The sequence below is a fragment of the Thermobia domestica genome, chromosome 13 (genome assembly GCF_964235325.1).
Source record: "Thermobia domestica chromosome 13, izTheDome1.hap1.1, whole genome shotgun sequence".
Taxonomy (NCBI): domain Eukaryota; kingdom Metazoa; phylum Arthropoda; class Insecta; order Zygentoma; family Lepismatidae; genus Thermobia; species Thermobia domestica.
Genome location: NC_137466.1, coordinates 178,085,644 through 178,106,707, shown reverse-complemented (window position 1 = coordinate 178,106,707; position 21,064 = coordinate 178,085,644). Strand labels below are relative to the sequence as shown.

Below are 21,064 nucleotides of genomic sequence, written 5' to 3'. Positions count from 1 at the left end.
TGCATAGCTCATATCGTCAGTGTTGCCAACAACCTCTGAAGACATGCTAGATGGCCTTCAGAAATGTTTTTTTTACGCAAAAAAAAAAAAAAAGGCTAGATTTTGAACTGCTAACTAATAACCTACACTATAGATGTTAAACCCCTTTCTGTAAAATTTAAGATGCTGAATTTTATTCGCTGAAAACTAACACGCAACATACATGACTTTAAATTACAATGAAATCCATCAACAACTCCTCTGATTTGTAAAAGCCAACAGCCATATTATCAGTTGAACTAAAATAAGTCAACATCGATGGTGTCGCAGCTAGCCAAGGCGCTGGAACTGGATGCACTTGCACAGTCGTTCGATTGTGGATCAGTTGTGTTTGTGTGGACTGCCATTGTCCTAATTTTCAGTAGTACTTCTCTTGTCAGGTCATAGTCTTTACAATCACTTCTTATTTCTCCGTACACCCACTTGAATTATCATAATTGCATTGAGAGTTTTCAAGCTAATTAGGTATGTTATTTGTTTCCTTCAATAAACAAAAACAATCTCTGTGGCTTGAAGAACTGAACAGTTTACTAAATTTGTATTTAATTAGAGAGCTTTCATTCTTGGAATGAAATGCCAAAATTAAAAATTATTAAAAAGTAACAAATGGGGCCATTACGGGAGCACCATTAAAATTCTTTCTGAGTCGATAAGTATTGTTAAGTAGTTGTAAATCTGTGGGGGGAGGCGAGAAAAGAAGAAGAATGAAAATTGTGTATTTGTTGCGTTATAAAACACCCCTGTCTACAGAAATCACAAATATAATAATACCGGTATCTAATGACAAATAGGCTAATTTTAAAAAATTACACTTTATTTTCAAAGAAAAAGTATTTTTAGAATTAATTTAACGGCTATTAAAAAAAGTCAAAAGAGTTTTATAAAATAAGCTACATTTAAGGCTATAAGCATTTCGTAGACTTGTATGGCTAAATGCCTCTTCCAATAGGCTAGATTTAGCCAAAAATAGGCTAAATTGTCATCACTGCATATCGTGTGCCACGGTCCACTTTTGCCAGGGTTTGCAGTGTTGCAAATTTTGTGCAAACTTTTTTTTTTTTTACCATACGTTATTAGGGAGAGGACGTACGATCTTGTATTCTAAAACTTCTAAAGTCAATGAAGTATATATTTCCTGATTATAAGATTGTGTTTCTGTTTAAAATATGTGTGAATACGTATATGTTTAAAAATATACACTTGACCATTCCAAAGATGATATTATAACTAGATTTCTTGGGGGTCAACCGACCCCTGCCAACGCCCATGGGTGCTGTTTTAGTCCCATCTGTACAAAATATATTTTCTAATATGAAGCTTAAATGTAATCTGGAGCCTGATTCCGTAGCAATTTGCATCAACACAACTCAAAATTTTCTTTGTAGTTTGTGATAGTCTGGATTGGAATGACAATACTTTTTACATTTTTTTCCGTTGCGTTGCGATACACAAATTTTTGGAATACCATTATGAAATGTGTCCCTGGACCTTACTTCAGTAAAACGCGAACTGGGGCGCTTAGAAATAATAAAAGTGTTTATAAAGCTTTAAAACTCCAGGAGAGCCAAATTTCATATTTTTCTAGATTGTCCAAATATTAATCCAGAAAAGGTTCGAAATTACGATGCTGATGGCGCAACAAGTGATTTGCTTATGCTTGAACTGCATAATTTGGTGGTGGAAATAGTACGTCTGACTCTCAAGAGATGGCTGTTGTTGATTATTTTCGCGTGTATTGTGATTCTTTTATTCTTGCAATCGCAACTCTCAAACTCCACCGAGTATAAGGAGAGGGAAATGACGAGCGACATTGAATGAGAAGTTTCTTACGCTCTGTGCTTGTGTTTGTTAGAAATGGCGATAATCAGTATGGAGAAGTGTTTGTGGTTGTGTATTTGTATTGTGATTAACTTTTGTGTATTTTCAACGTCTTCCAAAGGAACAGGTAGGTCCATTTTCAAAGATATGTTGTTTGGGTAAAACTAAAGAGTAATGAACGCGAACGATGGATGATGGGGGCCAGGTTATGCGATATCTAGAATGTGCAAGAGGTAAAAGTAAAGATAAATAAGATACCTACACGGGTTTACGATTTCCTTATACGCTGAATATAATATTCTAGTAAATATGAGTATTTAGTGTGTAAATTATGAGTTACTAATTCACTCTGAATGTTAAGTGATGCGCAAATCAAATATATATAGTTATGATACACATGAAAGTTCGTTGTGTGTCGTATTTCTGAAAAGAAATCTTCCGAAAATGATTTATGCCTGATCTGCAAATGTGTGCTACACAGCTTGTATGTAACTGGCTATGATTTATACTTTGCAAATTGTCTACATGATATACAGCTTCGTAATAGCTATAATAAACAAACATGCGTATCCTCGCGAGTCGTTTCTCCCTAATGAAATGCTCAGAAACAAAGTATGTAACTAATGAGCGACAGTTTGCAAGTAATTAGTTGAATGTTTCTGAGACAATATGAGTACCTTTCTCTTCTACCAATGTGAACTACGTAACTGATGATACGTGCTGATGGTTTTTAATAGTTGACACTTTGGAAAGATCCATAAAATATGGTAGTTAGATCCCACAGTCTTAAAAAATTTAAAATCAGAATAATTCTTAATTGTTTTGGGATGGTGATTAGTTTCCCCCAAATCCATCGACGGCTCGGGAGCCGGTCCTGTGACTTTAGTCAGCCGTTGTAGAAGATTACTGGGAACCTAACCTAACTGCAATCATTACCAGTTGATTTGAGGGAGAAACTAAATAATACTTCAGTTTTGTAGCTTTTTCCTTCATATTTCAAGAATATGTTATTAAAATGTCTTTTCATGTAAATAATAGTTCCAACATTTTATAATGTATTTAGGGCAAAGAAATTTTGGGTTCACTCGGGCAGATGGTTCTACCAAATAGATAGGTAAAATACAAGGTGAAACATTTTTGTGTAGGAGTGCGAGTATGAATATAAGTAATTACTGTCAGAACACAGCATATTGAAATGAATTTTGAGTGATAGTGAAAGTATTGTATGTTTATGCTTTTCTATCCTCGTTTATGCGTGTACCCCGTGTCACTGACGCGCCCGCTTCCTATGGACACCCCCTCGCTATCGTTCACCCCTACCCTGCCGCGCTCCTGCTCTGACTGTTAGATGTCATTCTTGCTTTTTGTGGATATCTAGCACAAGTTGGTTCGTGTTTTATGCACTAGTTTCGTGTCATACGTCCACATTGTATTTATAGTGAGCCCTCGTGAAGTGAGTCTGCAAGTAGCAATCGAGCTCCTCGTTTAATGTATGGTCTGCTAAAGGAAATAGAAAGCTCTTACCTAACCTGAAAATGTAAGAAATCTGTTAGAATTTGGTAGAACCGTCTGCTCGAGTAATGCCGAAATTTTAAACGTAGGTGAAAGATGTTGCTCGTACAGGTACTTCATGTGTAATTTAAAAAAGAAGTAACGTTTGAATTTCTTGCCTCCCTTGTTGGTATTATTTATATGTACCTTTCTGTATGTGAACCTGGAATCGATTTCAGGTGGGGCTGGGTGATGTGATATTTTTCTTTCACCTGCGTCCGTCTTTCTGAATTTGGTTAGTACGTAGTTGGCCCCGTTCGTTATACTACTATACTAAGACGACTACGTGTGACAGTTATTCAATTGCATCCTGGCATTTTTGGTAAAACTGAACGTACTGTAGAAAGTGGAATCTGGACTACGACTTGAGTTTGTATCTGAAGTAAGCACTCCCACTGAAAGTCGAACCAGAACCCCTTAGCGTCACGTGGCTATGGTGTTACGTTCTGCAAGAAGATTGTGTTAACCACAAATAATATCAGAATGACAAAATGAATGGAAACAGCAGATCACGGCTGGGCACACAGTTTGAAATCATGCAAGTTCAGTTGTAAAAAGCGGAGTTCATGAAGCAATTTCGAAATACACAATCTTTCATGAGGATAAATATTTAAGATTTATATCAAAATATATTATTTATTCTGCATTATCTATAATTATACTGAAAGAGAAATGGAAAGTAGTCAGCTAATAAGAACATGTGGCGCTACCTGAAATCGGACTTGCGACTTCTGTTCCAGAGATGAACAGTGTGGCATGATTTCCTCCTCTTCTCCTTTAATAGTGCATTTTAGATTTTAATAGGAATAAAAATGTTTGTTTTAACTCGTTCGCCGAGAAGATTAAGGATGTGTAGGCTACTCTATGTTCGGGTATAAACCTAGAATTTTATGTATTATAATCGTTATTGCAAAAATTTGTTATTGATAACTTCAAAAACCTTGCATTCTTTTTACGCCTGCGCTGTCCGCCCTTCACCATATACGTTGACAGTCTGCGTATATATTATGGATATATAGTTAATAACCCGACTAAATGAGTTATGGTTTACAAGTAAAGCTTGAAAAAATGAGGTTAACTGGATTCTGGTGCTTTTGTCCCCCGTATAACGTATTAGCCTTGGGGTGTAGGAGACTTGTGTGACTCATTCCGTTGGGAGCATACTTGTTTTAGGTATCACGTTAAGCTCTATATATAAAATAACATTTGTTTCCCATTTTCGTAAAAGCTTATGTTCTGTTAACGATTTTTACGAGGAGAGGGCTTTGTTTAATCACGGGAAATGTTAAGAGCCGGTGCGAGTAAAATAAGGTTGGAAGCACATGGGTTAAGGTGCAGGAGTGGGTTTTATTCATAGTTACTGTCATTTGTAGTACCTTCGATGACTTGCGCGTGTAGATTGTGGCGATTTACATACTCGTTCCTTTATCATATCATATCACAGTGTTTGTGTTCATGTTTTTGTCGTTCCAGATGTGTTCTACTGTAAAACACTAGTAAAATTTAATATTTCAGACACTTGTCTTTCTTCCGGTTTTTTCAGTTTTATAAACTTTTGAATCCTCATTTGGCGCCCTCGTCTAATATTTCATTATAAGATTACAGTTTGATATGAAAAGAAACACCTTATATTTGAGAAACACCTTAGTTGTGTGTACACTGAAGGACTTTTCTTTATTATTAAAAATGAAAATTTTGGAATATTCATTCAGGAGGAATGTTTTTAATAAGGACGATTTTTTTACAAATAATGCTTTGGCCGATTTTTAGGGCTGTTCTTAACTCTCTCCTGACTTCCAATTTTCACATTTTTCTTAATATTGCTCAAAGCGAAGAAGATGCTATATTTTTGTAATTCTTTAATATTTAGTAAATGGTACTTAATGAAATAAATGATGGTGAGCTGGTGCCCGAATGATTTATGACATTGACTTAGACGACGAACTGAGCTAGAGTAAAGATGTTTCTCTAAAAAGTTTTTTTAGGAATTAGAATTTTTATATTTTTGAGCATTCGGCATCTATGGCCTTTTAAGCCTGTCTCGTACAAAAAAAAAAAAAAATTACGTTCCTTGGCGATTACGCGACCCGGGGAAGTAGGGAAGAAGGAAGATAGGGGCTTGGGATCTTTATGTTAGGTACCACCACGGCATTTCCCTGGTGTAAATGAGAAAAACTCAGAGAAAGTTTCACTCAGGATGGCTTTACACCTATGCGACCGAATACTCCTCGTCGCGAATCGAACTCGGGACGACTCGCACTAAATGCAAGAGCGTTGACGGCTACGCTACACGAGGTCACCTTTCAAAAAAAAAAAAAAAAAAATTACTATATAGCAGGGTGTCTACTGACCTGGAAAACCTGGAATTTACTTTCGGACCTGAAAAACCTGGAAATAGCCTGGAATTGGATGAGGAACCTGGAAGTTTTAAAATAATATTTTTGGGATTGGTATGGAATAAGTATATTTTTGTAAAATGCAAGAAAGTTATATACTACAGCATAAGTTAAAAGCCAATATTAACTTATTCAGTGGAGACGTAGTTGAGAAAGACAGACGTAAGCAGGGTGCAGGCGGTGAATGTTTTTGGAAAGTAGGAATGTAGATGTAGAGAGTGTAGCTTAATATTAATAGCTCTTTAAGGAAGTCTTATCTGTTCTGAACATATGATTTCCTTTGTGAGATTTTAAGCAGCACTCTCTACTTTGGATGATTTTGGAAGTATAGGCGTCGGAAGTTCATTTCCGACACTTTCGGCACCTTTTAGCTCGGAAACTATGCGCCCTGGAGAAGAGTTAAAGAGGATTTTTTTTTCTTGTTTGGGTGCCGAGAATCATTTCTCGAAGTTAGTCGGTTTAATTAAGGTTCACCCCTGTATAGTATTCCTACATTAGGATATTTAAAGCTACTGCACATTTTTCTCAACCGGCTTTCTGGTAGGGGATATTTCAATTAAACATTTTCTTGTGTAAAATGTTTTGAGAATCTACATTTGAGTCAGTTTTTTCTTTTCATCTTGTCACTTAAAGAAACTATCACTTGCCATATGCATTCTCTAATTATAACCAGTTTTTGTTAAGAACTATGTAAAATTGCATTAACTTATGCGTGTTACAGTAAATGTCACTCTACTGAATAGGCCTGGAAAAAAAGGAAAAATAAACCTTGATAAAACCTGGAATTTGAAAACGAACATTTAGTAGACACCCTGTATAGTCAATAGTATTTTGTTCCCCCCCCCAAAAAAAAAAAAAATTGAGCAGATAATACTATTAGACTGACTTTTTTTTCGTATTTTCGACAAGGGAAAAAGTTGTATATTGGCTTGATGGGGCTTTAAGGAAATGCATTTCCAAGGATGTAAGAATGTATCAGCGGTGACTTATTTCAATACTTTGGATTAGAAGTCATGATTTTGTATCTCGCTTGCAGATTGATTATAATAGAAGTGATTGCTTAAACGTGTTAATAAATAGTTAATTGTAGTAACTTTACGATTTAGGAATTGATCAGTTAACGTATTCACTTTTTTTTTTTTTCGATAGAATTATTATTTACTTAGGTAAGGAAGTGACCTTATGTCATCTTGCCATTCATCCTAATGTAGTGTTGGGGAGACGTTACAACATGTAGTCTTGTATAGCTTGACAACAATGACATGTTGAAATTGCAAGTTAGAAACTAACACAACATTCTGTTTACATCTATTTACAACTGGATAATTAGCTACAGTTTCTAATTCACCTAGCGATCTGGTCATTACCAGATTCCTTCCCGGTGGTCTAGTGACTAGCATGCGCAGTTGACACACGGATCTCGGGTTCGATTTCCGTGGAGATAGTTGTGAAATATGAAAACATTATGGTAGTTCGGATTTCACCTTAAACTGTAGGTTCACATTTGTATAGTCGCAGTACTGAAAGGGACGGTAAACCCCAGTCGAAATTATTCTTACAGAAGGCGAACTCCTTCATGGGTAAGCGGTTAGCGTACGCGCCTTTGGCGTGGGAGACCCGGCTTCGATTCCCGGCAGGAGCTCATGTGGTTCGAATTCCACGTTGTCTCATATAGCTTCGCTGCTGAAAGGGGTGTCAAACTCAAAATCAACTCAACTTATTCTTACAGGACTATGTGAAAACGGTCGCTTCTGGGACTTCTGGTTGATGTGAACTGATTTTATGTAATTAGAATAGAGAGGCAAGTAAATTTTGCTCCGGAGAGGGACGGGGAAGGGGGCAGGATTCTGGCCTTGTGGAGTATATCCTTCATGGATATAGGCTTGGAGGATAAAAATCAGCGACATTATATCACTGAACCATGTTATGCCCAATGCCATTTAGTTGTCGTAAGAACTGTCGGGAAGAAGATATCTAATTAATGTTTTCCAGCAAGATGACTAAATCGTCCTGGTTTTTCCAGTATATATATATATAAGGAAATTTTTATTATAGCGTGAATCATAGGAGTGAAAGTCTTCCCTTTATTTGTATTTTTAATGTCACTCTTCTCGTTGATTGTCAGACAGAAAGGAATGAAAAGCTTAGTGGTTGGAATGTTTCTATTTGTCCTGTGTTTCTTCAGTTCGATTTCTAATGGATGAACAGTCTTCATTAGCATACTGAGCAGATTCATGCGACATGAATGAAAAATTCTTGTTGATGAAAATATAATGAATATTCATATTTTATACTGATATTTTTTATTTTTTTCTTGTAGTTTTAGGGAGTTTAAATTTCCGTTAACAGAACTCACATAAAGATGGTTGTTTTCCTTTTTTATTTATTTCGATTTTTCATTTTAATAAATGGCCATGAACCGTAGTTTACACGAAAGTTCAATAACAGATGAAAGCCTGGTTAATAAGAAAAGATAATTCCGCTTCCATTTGCCTTTTAAAAGAAGGGAAATTCTCGTCTGAAATACCCACGGCGTGCGACGGTTCTTAATCTGTAAGTGGGAAATTATCTTAATGCCATGCTGCATGTGAAAAGAAAGATTTGCCTTTTTTTCTTCTTTCTTTATACATGTAAGTAAACAGAGTACAGATTGGTTGAAAAGGTGCTTGACCAGTTGTCGTGACTTTCAGATATTAGTTGCTGGTACAGTATTGTCTTTGGTTAGATAGAAAGACATACCGCCTTACAAGTTTTTATCAGTTTTCTGTTTCAACTAATATTATATTATGCACAAGTGAAATGTCTGTAATGTAAGCAATACCGAGTTCCTGTATGTGTAGTGTCCGTAACAGTAATTCTCCATCTGTCCTTTTGTTCTAACTCCCTTGTTTCCGGTTTTCCATATACTCCCACGTTTTCCAGTTTTTATACATACCTTTTAAAACCACAGGGGATAGGAAGTTGTCACCCTTCTCTGCTTTACTGGGCTAGTAGTCCCGCCTGGCGAAGTTAGATGTATAGGCTAAGACCTATTTTCGGTAAGAGTATTGAGACAGGCCATGAGAGTGTACGGGCGCCTATATGAGGACAACTATGGTAAAAACCCCTTTCTAGCTCTTGCCTACAAATACAAAGCGGCCTAATATACAGTGACTCACATTAATATTCGGACACCATAGATATTACACATAATTTGCTTGCTATACATGTAAAAAAATAATAAATGGGAAACCAACGGAAAACAAGCAAAAAGGCAATGATTTAGTCGAGCAAATATGCTATCAGTTAATTAGATTATGCAAATTAAGTCCACTTTATAAGCACGCAATTGCAATATACCGTATTTTGGACGCCACTTTAATATTCGGACAGTTGTTTTGACGTTTGTTTACCAATAGTGACCGAGACAGTGGAAGAGTTCCAGTTGCAATTTAAGTCGTCCCGAGACAGGACATGTGTATCTGCTTAGTTTACGAGTGATTAGTGTGACTGAGAGAAAGCATAAAAGGAAAATGGGGCACAAGTGACCAAGTACAACGTTTAAACAAAGGCAGTTAGTAATTTTTCACCATGCGAAAGGTCTATCGTACAAGGAAATTGCAGATCTACTCAATATTTGCAAAAGCACCATTTTGACGTTGTACAGAGATTTAATAGAGATTTTGAATCGAGTCAGTGCCTCAAAAGGGCCGACCTGTGAAACTGAATGATGGAGAGAAAAGCAAATTTATTCAGAAAGTGAAGCAAATTCCGGAATAGGTGCGCTGAAATGAGCAGTAGAGCTGTATGAAGACACAGGGAAGACGGTGCATCTTGAAACTGTGCGGCGAGTGTTGTGAAGTGAAGGGTTTAATAGGAAAATAGCTAGAAAAAAGCCTTTCATTAGTAAAATTAACAAAGATAAAAGAGTTAAGTTCGTTAAAGTTCATATTGAGAAGCCCGCAACTTGGTGGAATGGCGTGTTATTCACGGACGAATCAAAATTCAATCTCCATGAGTCCGATGCCAAGGTAATTGTGTGGCAGAAGCCAAATACAGGGTTAGATCCTGCAAATCTTCAACTTAAGGTAAAGCATGGAGGAGGAAGTGTGATGGTATGGGGGTGTATTTTTGCATCGGGAGTACGAGAATTGGTGTTTGTTGAAGGGATTATGAGAAAGGAGGTTTATTTGAATATTCTCCGGCAAAATCTCCACCAAAGTGCTGAAAACTTAGGAATTAGGGGATGTTTAAATTTTACCAGGATAATGACTCGAAGTGTAAAGCACATGTGGTGCGCGAATGGTTGCTGTATAATTGTCCGAAAGTGCTTGAAACACTACCGCAGAGTCTCGACCTTAACCCTAGAGAGCATATCTGGGATGGGCTACAGCATAAGGTCAAACGGGTACAAGTAACGTCACGAGACGATTGGAAAAGGGCTCTCCGTGCAGCATGGGATGACATATCGCCCCATTCTACCAACAAACTTGTTGGAGACATGTCCAACCGTTTACAGGAAGTAAGGAAACGTCGTGGGTTTCTCACTAAGTACTAGTGAAGCGTTTGCGAGCAAGCAACAACACACACAAAACATCTATGTAGTAGGTGTCCGAATATTAAAGTGGCGTTGCAAATACACATTGTCATCAGTATCTGTAAGTTCTTTCTGCTTCTTTCGTTCAAGACACCGCATTTGTACTTCTTTTCTTTCTATAAGTATATGAATATCTAAATACCTAATTATTTAACTCACACGGCTCTCATTTATTTCATAATCCTTCCTACTTTTAACAAAATACAAGTGTCCGAATATTAATGTGAGTCACTGTACACAAGCCTCGATTCAGAATTTTGCTCAATTTTTGCATTGCTGATTGTATGTCATATTTGGCCCTCTTCATATCAGGGCCGATGGATCAAAAAAGAATGTATTCGATCCCCATTTAGATCCTAACAGATAATTATCTACTGGGGAGTGGTGCCAAGCCGTTTTGTACATGCCTTCAATCTTTCGAATATTTAGATACATATGTAATTGCTTCATTTTTCTTTCTTCCTTTTTTATGTTGAACTTGGAAACTTCTTATAAGATAGTTGGTATTACAAGGTTGCATGTCTGTTACAAAGTTTTAGGTTATGTATTTTTTGCGTTCAGCTGAGCTGCTTTTACAGGTGCTTTGTTGCTGTCACCCGGGTGGAAGGCAAGTGTCCTGTCCATATTACATGATTGACTGGAGCCTCAGAAATGGGTTCACAAGCGGCAATGAAAACATTAGCTTTTATTTCGTAATCTATATCAGTGAATGATAGGCACGGGACGAGGAAGTGGGGGGACTATAATTCCAGCCAGATGGGCATGTCTGATGGAAGATGAAACTACTTTATATCGATAGGTATAGTATTGAATGAAAAAGGACTGCGTACCTTCTTTCAGTTAGTCATGAGAACAATGTCAAAATAACGAGCATGCTCTCTTCTCTTTCTCTCGTCTTCCTCGTCCTTTTATTATTATTTTATATCGACTGCGTGCGAAGCGAGTGATGCGATAAAGGAAAGTTTTTTTTTTTTTTTTGTAATAAATAAATAAATGAAATGGCTACCCAGTGGTTGTCAAAGTATGTAAATTAGTTTATAATTTTCAGAATGTGTAGGCGTTTACAGTCTTCTCAATGTAACAGGCCAATTGTGTTTGTTACTGTGTGATATGAATTGATGCTTTGAACACACGATGGGTTTTAAAAGCTCTGAAAGTATTAATAGCCCTTCACGGAAACTTCTAACGTTTTAAGTACGCATATGGTTAGTACGTAACCTACCATATGTTGTTATTTTTTTTTTTTTTTTGACCATGGTACTTATTAGGTCACGTTGTAACGCAGTAATATAGTGATCGCAAGCAGTCGTGAAGCTTGACCTTGATCAATAGATTCCATCACCCAATAGAACTTGAGTATGTGTTTCAGTCGTCAACGTCATCCATGAATTTTGCCAGTGTCTAGTCTCGCGCTGTACAGAAATCATCTGAGGGTACAGTGTTGTCGGATTGCGGCTGCGTTCCTTTTTGATAATTTTTGTTGTTATTATCTTTGTTTTATGTTCTTGATGTTACTGTTGTTACCATTTAATCCGAGTAATTGTTATCGTTCGTATTATAGTTCTTTAAATGCTGTCTGTTATTCATTCGTTCACAATGTTTTCAGAATTTGACAACATTGTTGGTGTACTGCTCTATTTGAGGTTTTCTCAACTGTGCATGCGGAAGGCAGCTCGACAAATCGTACCGATACCGATACGGTGTCATACGTGAGGCAAAACAGTTCTATGATTCTGTAGAGCCCAAGCTTCCGAGTCGTTGTACTCATTATATTATTTTGGATATTTGAATACAGTGAGGCTGTCCGCAGGATAAATACGAAAGTTCAGAAAACTTTTCTCACACCGACATTTTCAAGTTTATAATGCACAAAATGACATTTTATGGTTTTACTTTTTTTTGACCTACTATTTGGTCTAGGAATTAATTCGTGCGGTTGGTACGCACACATTGAAGCTGTAGTACAAACAAAATACATAAATACCTTAAGAAAAATATTGTCCATCGCTAGCCACCACTTCCGCCCATCTGTCAGGCAATGTACGGATTCCGTGGCGAAAGAAGTCCTCATCCTTGGAAGCGATCCAGTCAGAGACCCATGTTTCGATATCTTCTGAAGAAGTAAACCGCTGTCCAATCAAATCGTTGTTCATGCAATCGAACAAGTAGTAGTCCGAAGGAGCAACGTCTGGTGAATACGGCGGGTAGGGTAAAACTTCCCATCCGACATTTTCTAAATAGGTTTTGACCGGTTTTGCGACATGTGGGCGAGCGTTATCATGTTGAACAATAAGTTTATCATGTCTGTTCTCCCATTCTGGTAGTGTTCTGGCCAGAGCTTGCTTCAAACGCATTAATTGTCGTCGATAACGTTCTCCATTCATAGTTTCACCCGGTTGCAGCAGCTCATAGTACACCACACCTTTCATATCCCACCATATGCACAGCATAACCTTTGCACAGTGAATATCTCGTTTTGGTTGTGATGGACCTGGTTTCACCCAGGCCTTTTTTCGTTTAGGGTTCTCGTAATGGATCCACTTCTCATCACCCGTAATAATTCGATGCAGAAACCCCTTTCTGCTCTGTCGTTGAAGCAGCAATTCGCAAATGGTTTTTCGTCTTTCAACGTCTCTGTCTTTCAATTCATGTGGAACCCAATGTGACATCTTTTGAATCATTCTCATGGCTTTCAAGCGTTTGGAGACTGTTGTTTGATCAACGCCTAATGCTGCTGCAAGTTGTTCCAGCGTTTGACACGAATCCTGCTCGAGCAATGCTGTCAATTCTTCGTCTTGAAATTTTTTTGGCTGTCCACCTCGCTCTTGGTCTGCCAAGCCGAAATCACCACTTCTAAACCGTGCAAACCACTTCTGACACGTTTGCTCAGCTAGAGCATGGTCACCATACACTTCCACCAAAATACGATGACTTTCAGTCGCACTTTTCTGCATGTTAAAGTAATGCAGCAGGACACCCCGCAAAAACACTTTATCAGGCACAAATTGCGCCATGTTCACTTAACTACAAACTGGTGTTGTTGACGCTTTAATCCACTGCCCTATACTACGAACGATACGCGATGACAGGGGTTTGCAACACATGTGTGGATACACAGAACTGTGGGACGCTCCGTTCGTTGCGCCATCTCTTGTCCACCCGCACGAATTAATTCCTAGACCAAATACATTCCGGACAAATCCTGTATACTATTAAAGAATGGCTGTCTAAGGTATTGCAACAGTCTGACTCACGTTACAATAGAACAAGGAACCGGAACATTCAAGTTCTTTAATGCCCACATTAGAAGATGGAAAATGGCATTACAAAGTAGCATTGACCAGCATCGTCCACAAAGGCGAATCGTATCGAAAGCGCATAGTTATATATTTAAAATGAATATATGCGCATAGCCTTAAACACTCACGAACAGGATTCCGGAGATACATCCCCTATTACGAGAATACGCGGAAGATTAGTAGGTAGCATGTGCGGAAGGTGCAGGAATTAATTATCCAATTCAGACTAAGTTGCGCAGATGCTTAGTCTAATTTCTTATAGTTTATATATATAGTAAAGAGTAACGTCTCACATATTTCCTTGACTTAATGTTTTTAGACTTATAATAATCTCTGAATTCAAGGTATTATTTAGTTACTAATGTGGCCAGTATCATCTGTGAACTTTCTAAAAGGAAGTCCTGGCTGCTTCCGACATCGAAGTTCTGGCTGTATGTTCGGTTCATACCAATTTCGGGATATTAAGGGAAGTAAAATTAAAATGAACTTGTAAAATACAGGTAGAAATAATAAAGTAAGAAAAAAAAGAGCGAAACAAATGCTTTATAAAAATTCGAGAAACAATTAATTTCTTGAGTAAAATGTATTATTTATTGTTTGTTTAAAAATTCGGAAACTTTTTTCTTTTCGGCAATTTTTAATGTCAAATTAATGAGCCTTCAGACAGGGCAATTAAGGTTCCTGTGAACTCCCCCTTGTCCGAGCACTTCGCCTTTTCGCCACCAGATGCTCACTTTTTCATTTAGCAATCACTGCTGGTACCTCTACTGGGAAGAACTGAAAGATCGTACCGCTCAGTTTGAATGTGTCCAGGATATCCACACTTGAAGTGGGCGGGGAGAGGAATCCAACAGTTTTTTTTTCGTGCACCTGCAGTCAGTCAGAGTCTATTTATACAAGCCGTGTTGTTCAGCCGCAGGGCAAAACCTCAACCATTGATGAGTAACATACAGTAAATCTTTTCTTTTTGCAGTAGGAATAGAGTTTTGTACGAAAAACGGGAATTAGGTTGCAGAGAACGTCATTCACATCGCGTTGACAAATTATCTTTCGTACGTTTATCACATGAAACTCTTTTCTTTTTTTGATTATTACCAGAATATGAGATAAAAAGAACCTAAATGGTTCTTTGTATACAGAAAACAGACAAACAATACTAATATTTTCTTACATATCAGTATTATATGATTTTTTTTTCTGAAGTGTATGATGCATGAAAAATGGACAAAATGAATTTTGACTTTTCTATTTGTCCCTATCCTTCTGAGTAGAGAGAATGATGTGGCGCAACTAAAGGGCCTGCAGGGCCCGCAACATTGAGAGGCCCAGAACAGAAAGAGGCCCATTTCAGTTTCGAAGTTAAACTTTATAATGTTAAGATGTTAAAAATTATGTGATGTTCCAACTATATTTCATTTTTACCTATGAAGACGGTAACGCCTGAGCGATTATTTAGTAAATTAAATGCCAACAAAACTTTTACTGACCAGCGAAAACATTATGACCACTCGCTACTTTTTGAACGAAATCATCGGGCTGAGATAAGAGCTACAAGGCATAACACAACCGCGCGCCAAACACGACAAGAATCTCACTCGATTAGTCAGTGTGATGCTTGTGCCTTGAATGGGTCCTGACGACGATATATCAGGGTGACTAAGTGGCTGGGAGCTTCATTTCGGAAACAACGCGACTTGTCGAGTTTTCGCGATCTGCCGTGCTTATGTATTTCAAAGATGGGAAAAGAACAGTGAAACCAGCATCGAACCAAACAACAAAAAGTGGGACGACCACACCTCATTAAAAATGTCGGATGTCGTGGACTCTCGAATTTGGTATAGCAGAATAGACGAAAACTATAGCACAATATAATAATAATAATAATAATAATAATAATAATAATAATAATAATAATGTGCATTTTTTTGCATATGAGCAAGTTGTGACTCACTAGATAGAACATAGAAAGTCAAAACTGTTCTCTGTAAATTTTACGTGACTCATGAATGTGGAAAGAGGGGGTCCGTTTAACATTTTTGCGGGGAGGCCCATTCGCCTTTACTTACGCTACTGAGAGAATGTAAGGTAAAATAATAACGCCAATATATATATATATATATATATATATATATATATATATATATATATATATATATATATATATATATACATATATATAGATAGATAGATAATCCTGGAGCAACAGTCCCTTGTGATCTGAGCCTGCAGCGGGCTTATGTTAGTAGTAAGCACAACCACACCCAACGTCGCCGGCTGTCTAGATTGAAGTCCGCAATCTTTTAGTTTCCCAACTTTTCTCTCGATATTTGGTCAACACAGAAATGTTTGAGTGCCACACCGGGAATTAATCCCTGGACGATGCACACCGTATCACTTTCGCTAATCATTTGGTAAAATTCAGGTTAGGGTGGTACTGAATTAATTTTGGAATATACCATTTCTCATAAGGTAAAGTTCAAAAGTATTGTGACATAATTAAAAAGCTCATTATCAACCACGTATTCTTGCCTCGAATATCTCTAAAAGTTTTCGAGTTATGTGTCAAAAATGGTTGAAACACTTGAAGTTAGTTTAGTAACTTGAAGAAGATAGTGGACTTATACATACATGATTAGAATTGCTCCAATTTTTATTTTTATTCTTCTTTCTCGTAAAGAAATACAAAATCATAATTTCAACCATTTTGGTACATTTTTCATAATTTGAAGCGCGAACAGCCGGTTTCTTTCCTTACGTTTTGAACTTGGGATTTATATTCTCCTTGTCACTTATCGTGAAAGTCATATAATAACATGGGTCACAAAGCTAGAATATCTTATGCGACAGAGGTAATGACAATTTTTGTCATTTCATCTCTCAAGATCTGTTAAATTTGACATTTATTGAATGATATCGGTTTTATAATACGAATAAATTTTTCGCAATAAGGTGCGTATAGTGGTCGTAAGAAATGGCAAAAGCTACCACTGACCTTTATAGTTTGACTCATGCTTTTTCGATCATGGTATTCCTCTAAAATTTTGCAAAGGAGAGTATCATTTTAATTATCTTAACCTAATTTCCTAAAGCATCTCATTCGTACGCTAAAAGAAAGATTTCTACTTTTTATGTATAGGAATTCAGGGGATGCAAATTTATTCAAAATTCCTTTACAATTAAAGCCGCCTAAACAGATATTCCTTCGAGATTTCTGTATTTTGAAAACAATTCACGATTTCAGTTCTTTGTATTTACTGGTTTCCATGTTTATTTATATCAATACTGTATGATCAGTTCCCAGAATTATTTTAGTTCCCCGGTAAATCCATTTATAACAAGCTCCAAATACTGCTACAATTTTAATGTGGTTTCAGGAGAATCTGCATATCTCATCCTTTTGTTACTCTCTATATATTCATCTACTACGTAAACAAACATCAGTGAAAGAAAGGCTGAGAGCTAACATGTGCTCCGTGAGGAACGTTGTCATTCCTTTCACTGATATGTCTAGAGAGTCTAGTGTTGCCACGAGACGAAACGAGACAAGACGAGATTTCTGGGTGTGTCGTCTCGTCTAGAAAAGATGTACCCGTCTCGTTTCGTATCGAATGGTTCTGTTTCGTCTCGTGGCAACACCAGAAAGGCTGAGGCCCACAAAAGAGCTGTTAAACCAAGTGGTTAAAATTATAACTTTTAACCTAGTTTGGTTAACAGAGCACAACACAAAACACGACTGCAATCCTCCAGCAACGACTGCTTAGTTTCGACTGAACCCGTAATTACTTCGATAGGAACATTTGTCAATACCGTCAGTACAGACGAAAGGCAAGATTTCCCCATTTATTCTGATATCCTTTTTTCAGAACCCCTGGCGCCACTTCAACAAATAAGGAGGCCTATGTAACTTTCCAATTTAAAAAATGGTTTATCTTCGAATAACATCATAAAAGGATAAAAAAGGTAAATTTTATTGTCAAATCAGAATCTTTTCAAAACTCAGTATCGAGAAAGGCTGACACTTTTCTGTCTTGGTTCGGAACGAGAAAGACCATGAAACAATAGTTAGTTACTGATAAAATTGCCACTTCTACGCGTACTTGTACTTCTATTAAAGGATTTTTATACGTAGATATCTCCACCAGCCCCCGGAATAAAATCTTCTGAAACACTGATCTCAATGAACGCTTTACATTGTATTTGAATCTGGAGCACTATCACAAAATAATTAAACTTGAATCGATTGAAAAATGGAAGTGAAAGCTGTTTGTAAGAATCATTTTTAAAAAGTGCTTTAGGTATTCCCTGTTCTTTGTAGGGTTTGAAACTGTAACCACCAGGAGTTCGTGGTCCATGTTCGGGCAGCTATTTATTTGTAACCAGCTGGAGTTCAAGTCGCTGTTCGGGCGTCCATTTATCTGTAACCAACTCAAGTTCGAGTCGCTGTTCGGGCAGCCAATCATTTGTAACCAATTGGAGTTCGAGTCGCTGTTCGGGCGTTATTTATTTTATAACCAATTGGAGTGCGGGTCACTGTTCGGGCGACATTTATTTTATAACCAATTGGAGTTCGTGGTCCATGTTCGGGCAGCTATTTATTTGTAACCGCCTGTAGTTCTGTTCGCTGTCCTCGGCTCGTGGTGTTACCAATAAGTATACTCCTGATACTTTAACTTACCTGGACAGGACGACGAAGACCTCTCCAAGAAAGGTTACAAACTGTTTCCCAAAAAGCTCGTCGGTCTCAATAATGAGATGAGCATTAGGCGCCGAGAGGTTCGGGTGTCTCCTCTCGAAAACCTCACGACGATCAGACGGTCATCCAGACCATAACGCACACAAACATCACTCATACAAACAACGAAAACACACTGGATTAATTGACACTATACTTATTTATTAGAACACTATTTTGAAAAAAAAATAACGAAGAGAAATGAATACAACACTGGACACTAATAAATTTTGCCGCTGAAATTACGTTTTGCCCTTTACGGGAAATATAGCCCTTTATATATATATATGATTATAATTCAGGTATCACTATAAATACTTTGCTCACACCATTAACACACTTGGGGGATTAGCACTGGGGAAAAGTTGTCTGGATCGTCCCACGATGAATCCAGTTGTTACGCTGAACAGTCCTGCAGCGTAAAGGTGAATCTTCAGTAAACACACAAAAGAAGATCTCTATAATGGAATACAGATATTGGAGGGCGCGTATATAACATTTGAAACGCACAAGGTCTGAGGACCTGGGATTTCACTGATTGGGGCTAGCCGTAAGAAATCGTCCTTCACCGGCTAAATAGCTTGTGCCCCTTCACAAAACTTATGTTTGAAGTTCAACGCGAGATGCGTGGTTGCATCTTCCAGACCTGGAGTCAAACTCCTCCAGCGTCCAAGCTCAAGCTACGGGTTGCAATGGTCAACGGAATAGTGTTGGCAGTTCATTTCAAAAATTACTCAGTTACTCACCTGTATGCACATACAAACAGAATACGGAAAACAATTTATGTTAATTTTAGTCAACTGCCCATAATGCACTAGACACGGCGATAACACTGGCGTGAGAAAGTACAGATAACGGGCTGGAATACAACGCAGTTGGTGCCACTTCGGCTACTGGGACATCTGGTCAGCCCGTATTTCTCTAATCTATTGTAATGTTTCCATAAGCGATTAAAGAAAGCACTTAATTCAGTTCCCAATAACTATAGAATATATACTGTGCATATAATAAGTCAGGGAGAAACACTGAAATGGTTAGTCACTAACTGAAATGTTCTCAGCAAAAGCAATGTTTTAAATATATATATGAAAAAAACGATGAAAGACTTCTTTGTCCAATTGTGTGGGAAAGAAGCAATTCCCACCAAAGAAAGAACTTATATGCGTTGCAGAATAAAGTATAAATCGAAAATAATAATCACTGTCTCCACGAAATATACAGAGTGTCCACAAAAAATCCTTCTATAACCTGGTAGCGGTTATATATGGCGTCTGAAACGTGGAACGACCTGTCGAGTGCACACGTAGACAGGTTGAGAACCCTTGGCCGTATGACGAAGTATGAATAAAATTAGGTTTTTCACCTGAAAATTTAAAATAAGTTAGTTGGCAACACTGTCATATGGTGTGAGACTTACGTGCATAAACGATGAATGGTTTTTCACCTGAAAAAGGGCTATTTAAAATAGTTAAATATCTTGTTCACTCACTACAACATGATGAGGTTCCTGCATGAGCAATGTCCAATCCAAATGTTCCATAAGGTAATAAGATCCTCTTGAACAATTGGTGCAGTTGGGTTTCCTTATCTTCCGTTTCTTCACATGTTGAAACCATGCTGTCTTCCTGTGTGAGTATCCTCCATTCCTCCATGGTTCTCCAACGATGAGTTGATGAGGGGAGAAGGGGTGATTTTTTTCTTTTTAACACTGGTGTGAGAAACGAAGTACGGTTACAACACCTGTATGATAACTTTTTTTTTTTAAGTTCGCAGAAAGCGTTTATAGGGCTATTAAAATTCTTACTTTTTTTTAAAAAAAAAACACACACAAATTCTTTTCATAAAATGTTTAAGTGTTCCGTTTCGATCACTTTATTTTGTGCAATATGAAATAAATATACACACACAATAACTATTCATGAAAACATCGACTTGAAGAATTATCAAATATCTCAATAAAAATCAGTAAATATACTGATATCTGTATTTAAAATATCAAAATGTGAATGAATAAGCAAATAGCAAAACATGTTAAAGGTACTAAAATATTAAAATTATTGTTAAAGTTTCGATATCATTCTAATATATTTGAAAAATATGAAAATCATTGAAAAAGTAAAATGAATGGAAATGTAAACACATGATAAACTGACAATATATAAACAAAATAAGATTTTCACCTGTATGTCCCTTTTTTTTTTTAACTGTGCCTCGTGTTGTTTGGCAGAAAAGAACGAAAAATCGTTTTTCAAAATAAAAAAAAAAATAAACTTAAGTGTCAAAATTGACGTTCATAGTAATTCCAAGAAATAAGCATGATCCTGCATATCAAAGAAAAGATCGTGATTTCGTTGACATGTATGAAGAAAATTCGGCACGCCATAAGATCAAATGCCATCTGCTCGTCGTGAAAATCGAGACTTTAATTCAGTAATGCTCAATACAACAAATGGTTTCGTTCTGAAACAAAGTTATTATTAGCTTAAGCCTAAAATAATGGTCGTTGTTCACTTCTAAAACGTAAATATTGTAGGGTTACCAGAATAGATGGGTATTATCTGCAAAAAATTTATTAATAAAGTGTTGAAAACTATTCAATATTGATCCAAGTTTTTCGAAGGTCTGAATCAAGGAAGTTGATTCGCTAGTCCAA

At 37.1% G+C, this 21,064-nt stretch overlaps 1 protein-coding gene across 4 annotated transcripts in view; it reads left to right on the top strand.

The window, feature by feature from the left end:
* Positions 1-1,743: 1,743 nt before the first annotated feature.
* Positions 1,744-21,064, top strand: part of l(1)G0289 (plexin domain containing lethal (1) G0289) — a 204,269-nt gene continuing 184,948 nt past the window's right edge. For 2 of the 4 annotated variants that reach the window (XM_081736967.1, XM_081736964.1), the window contains exon 1: positions 1,746-1,984. In XM_081736967.1, the coding sequence (XP_081593093.1) occupies positions 1,894-1,984 (91 nt within the window). In that variant the 5' untranslated portion in view covers positions 1,746-1,893. Of the gene's footprint in view, positions 1,985-21,064 lie in introns of all 4 variants that reach the window. The other 2 variants (XM_081736965.1, XM_081736966.1) reach the window with 2 other exon arrangements.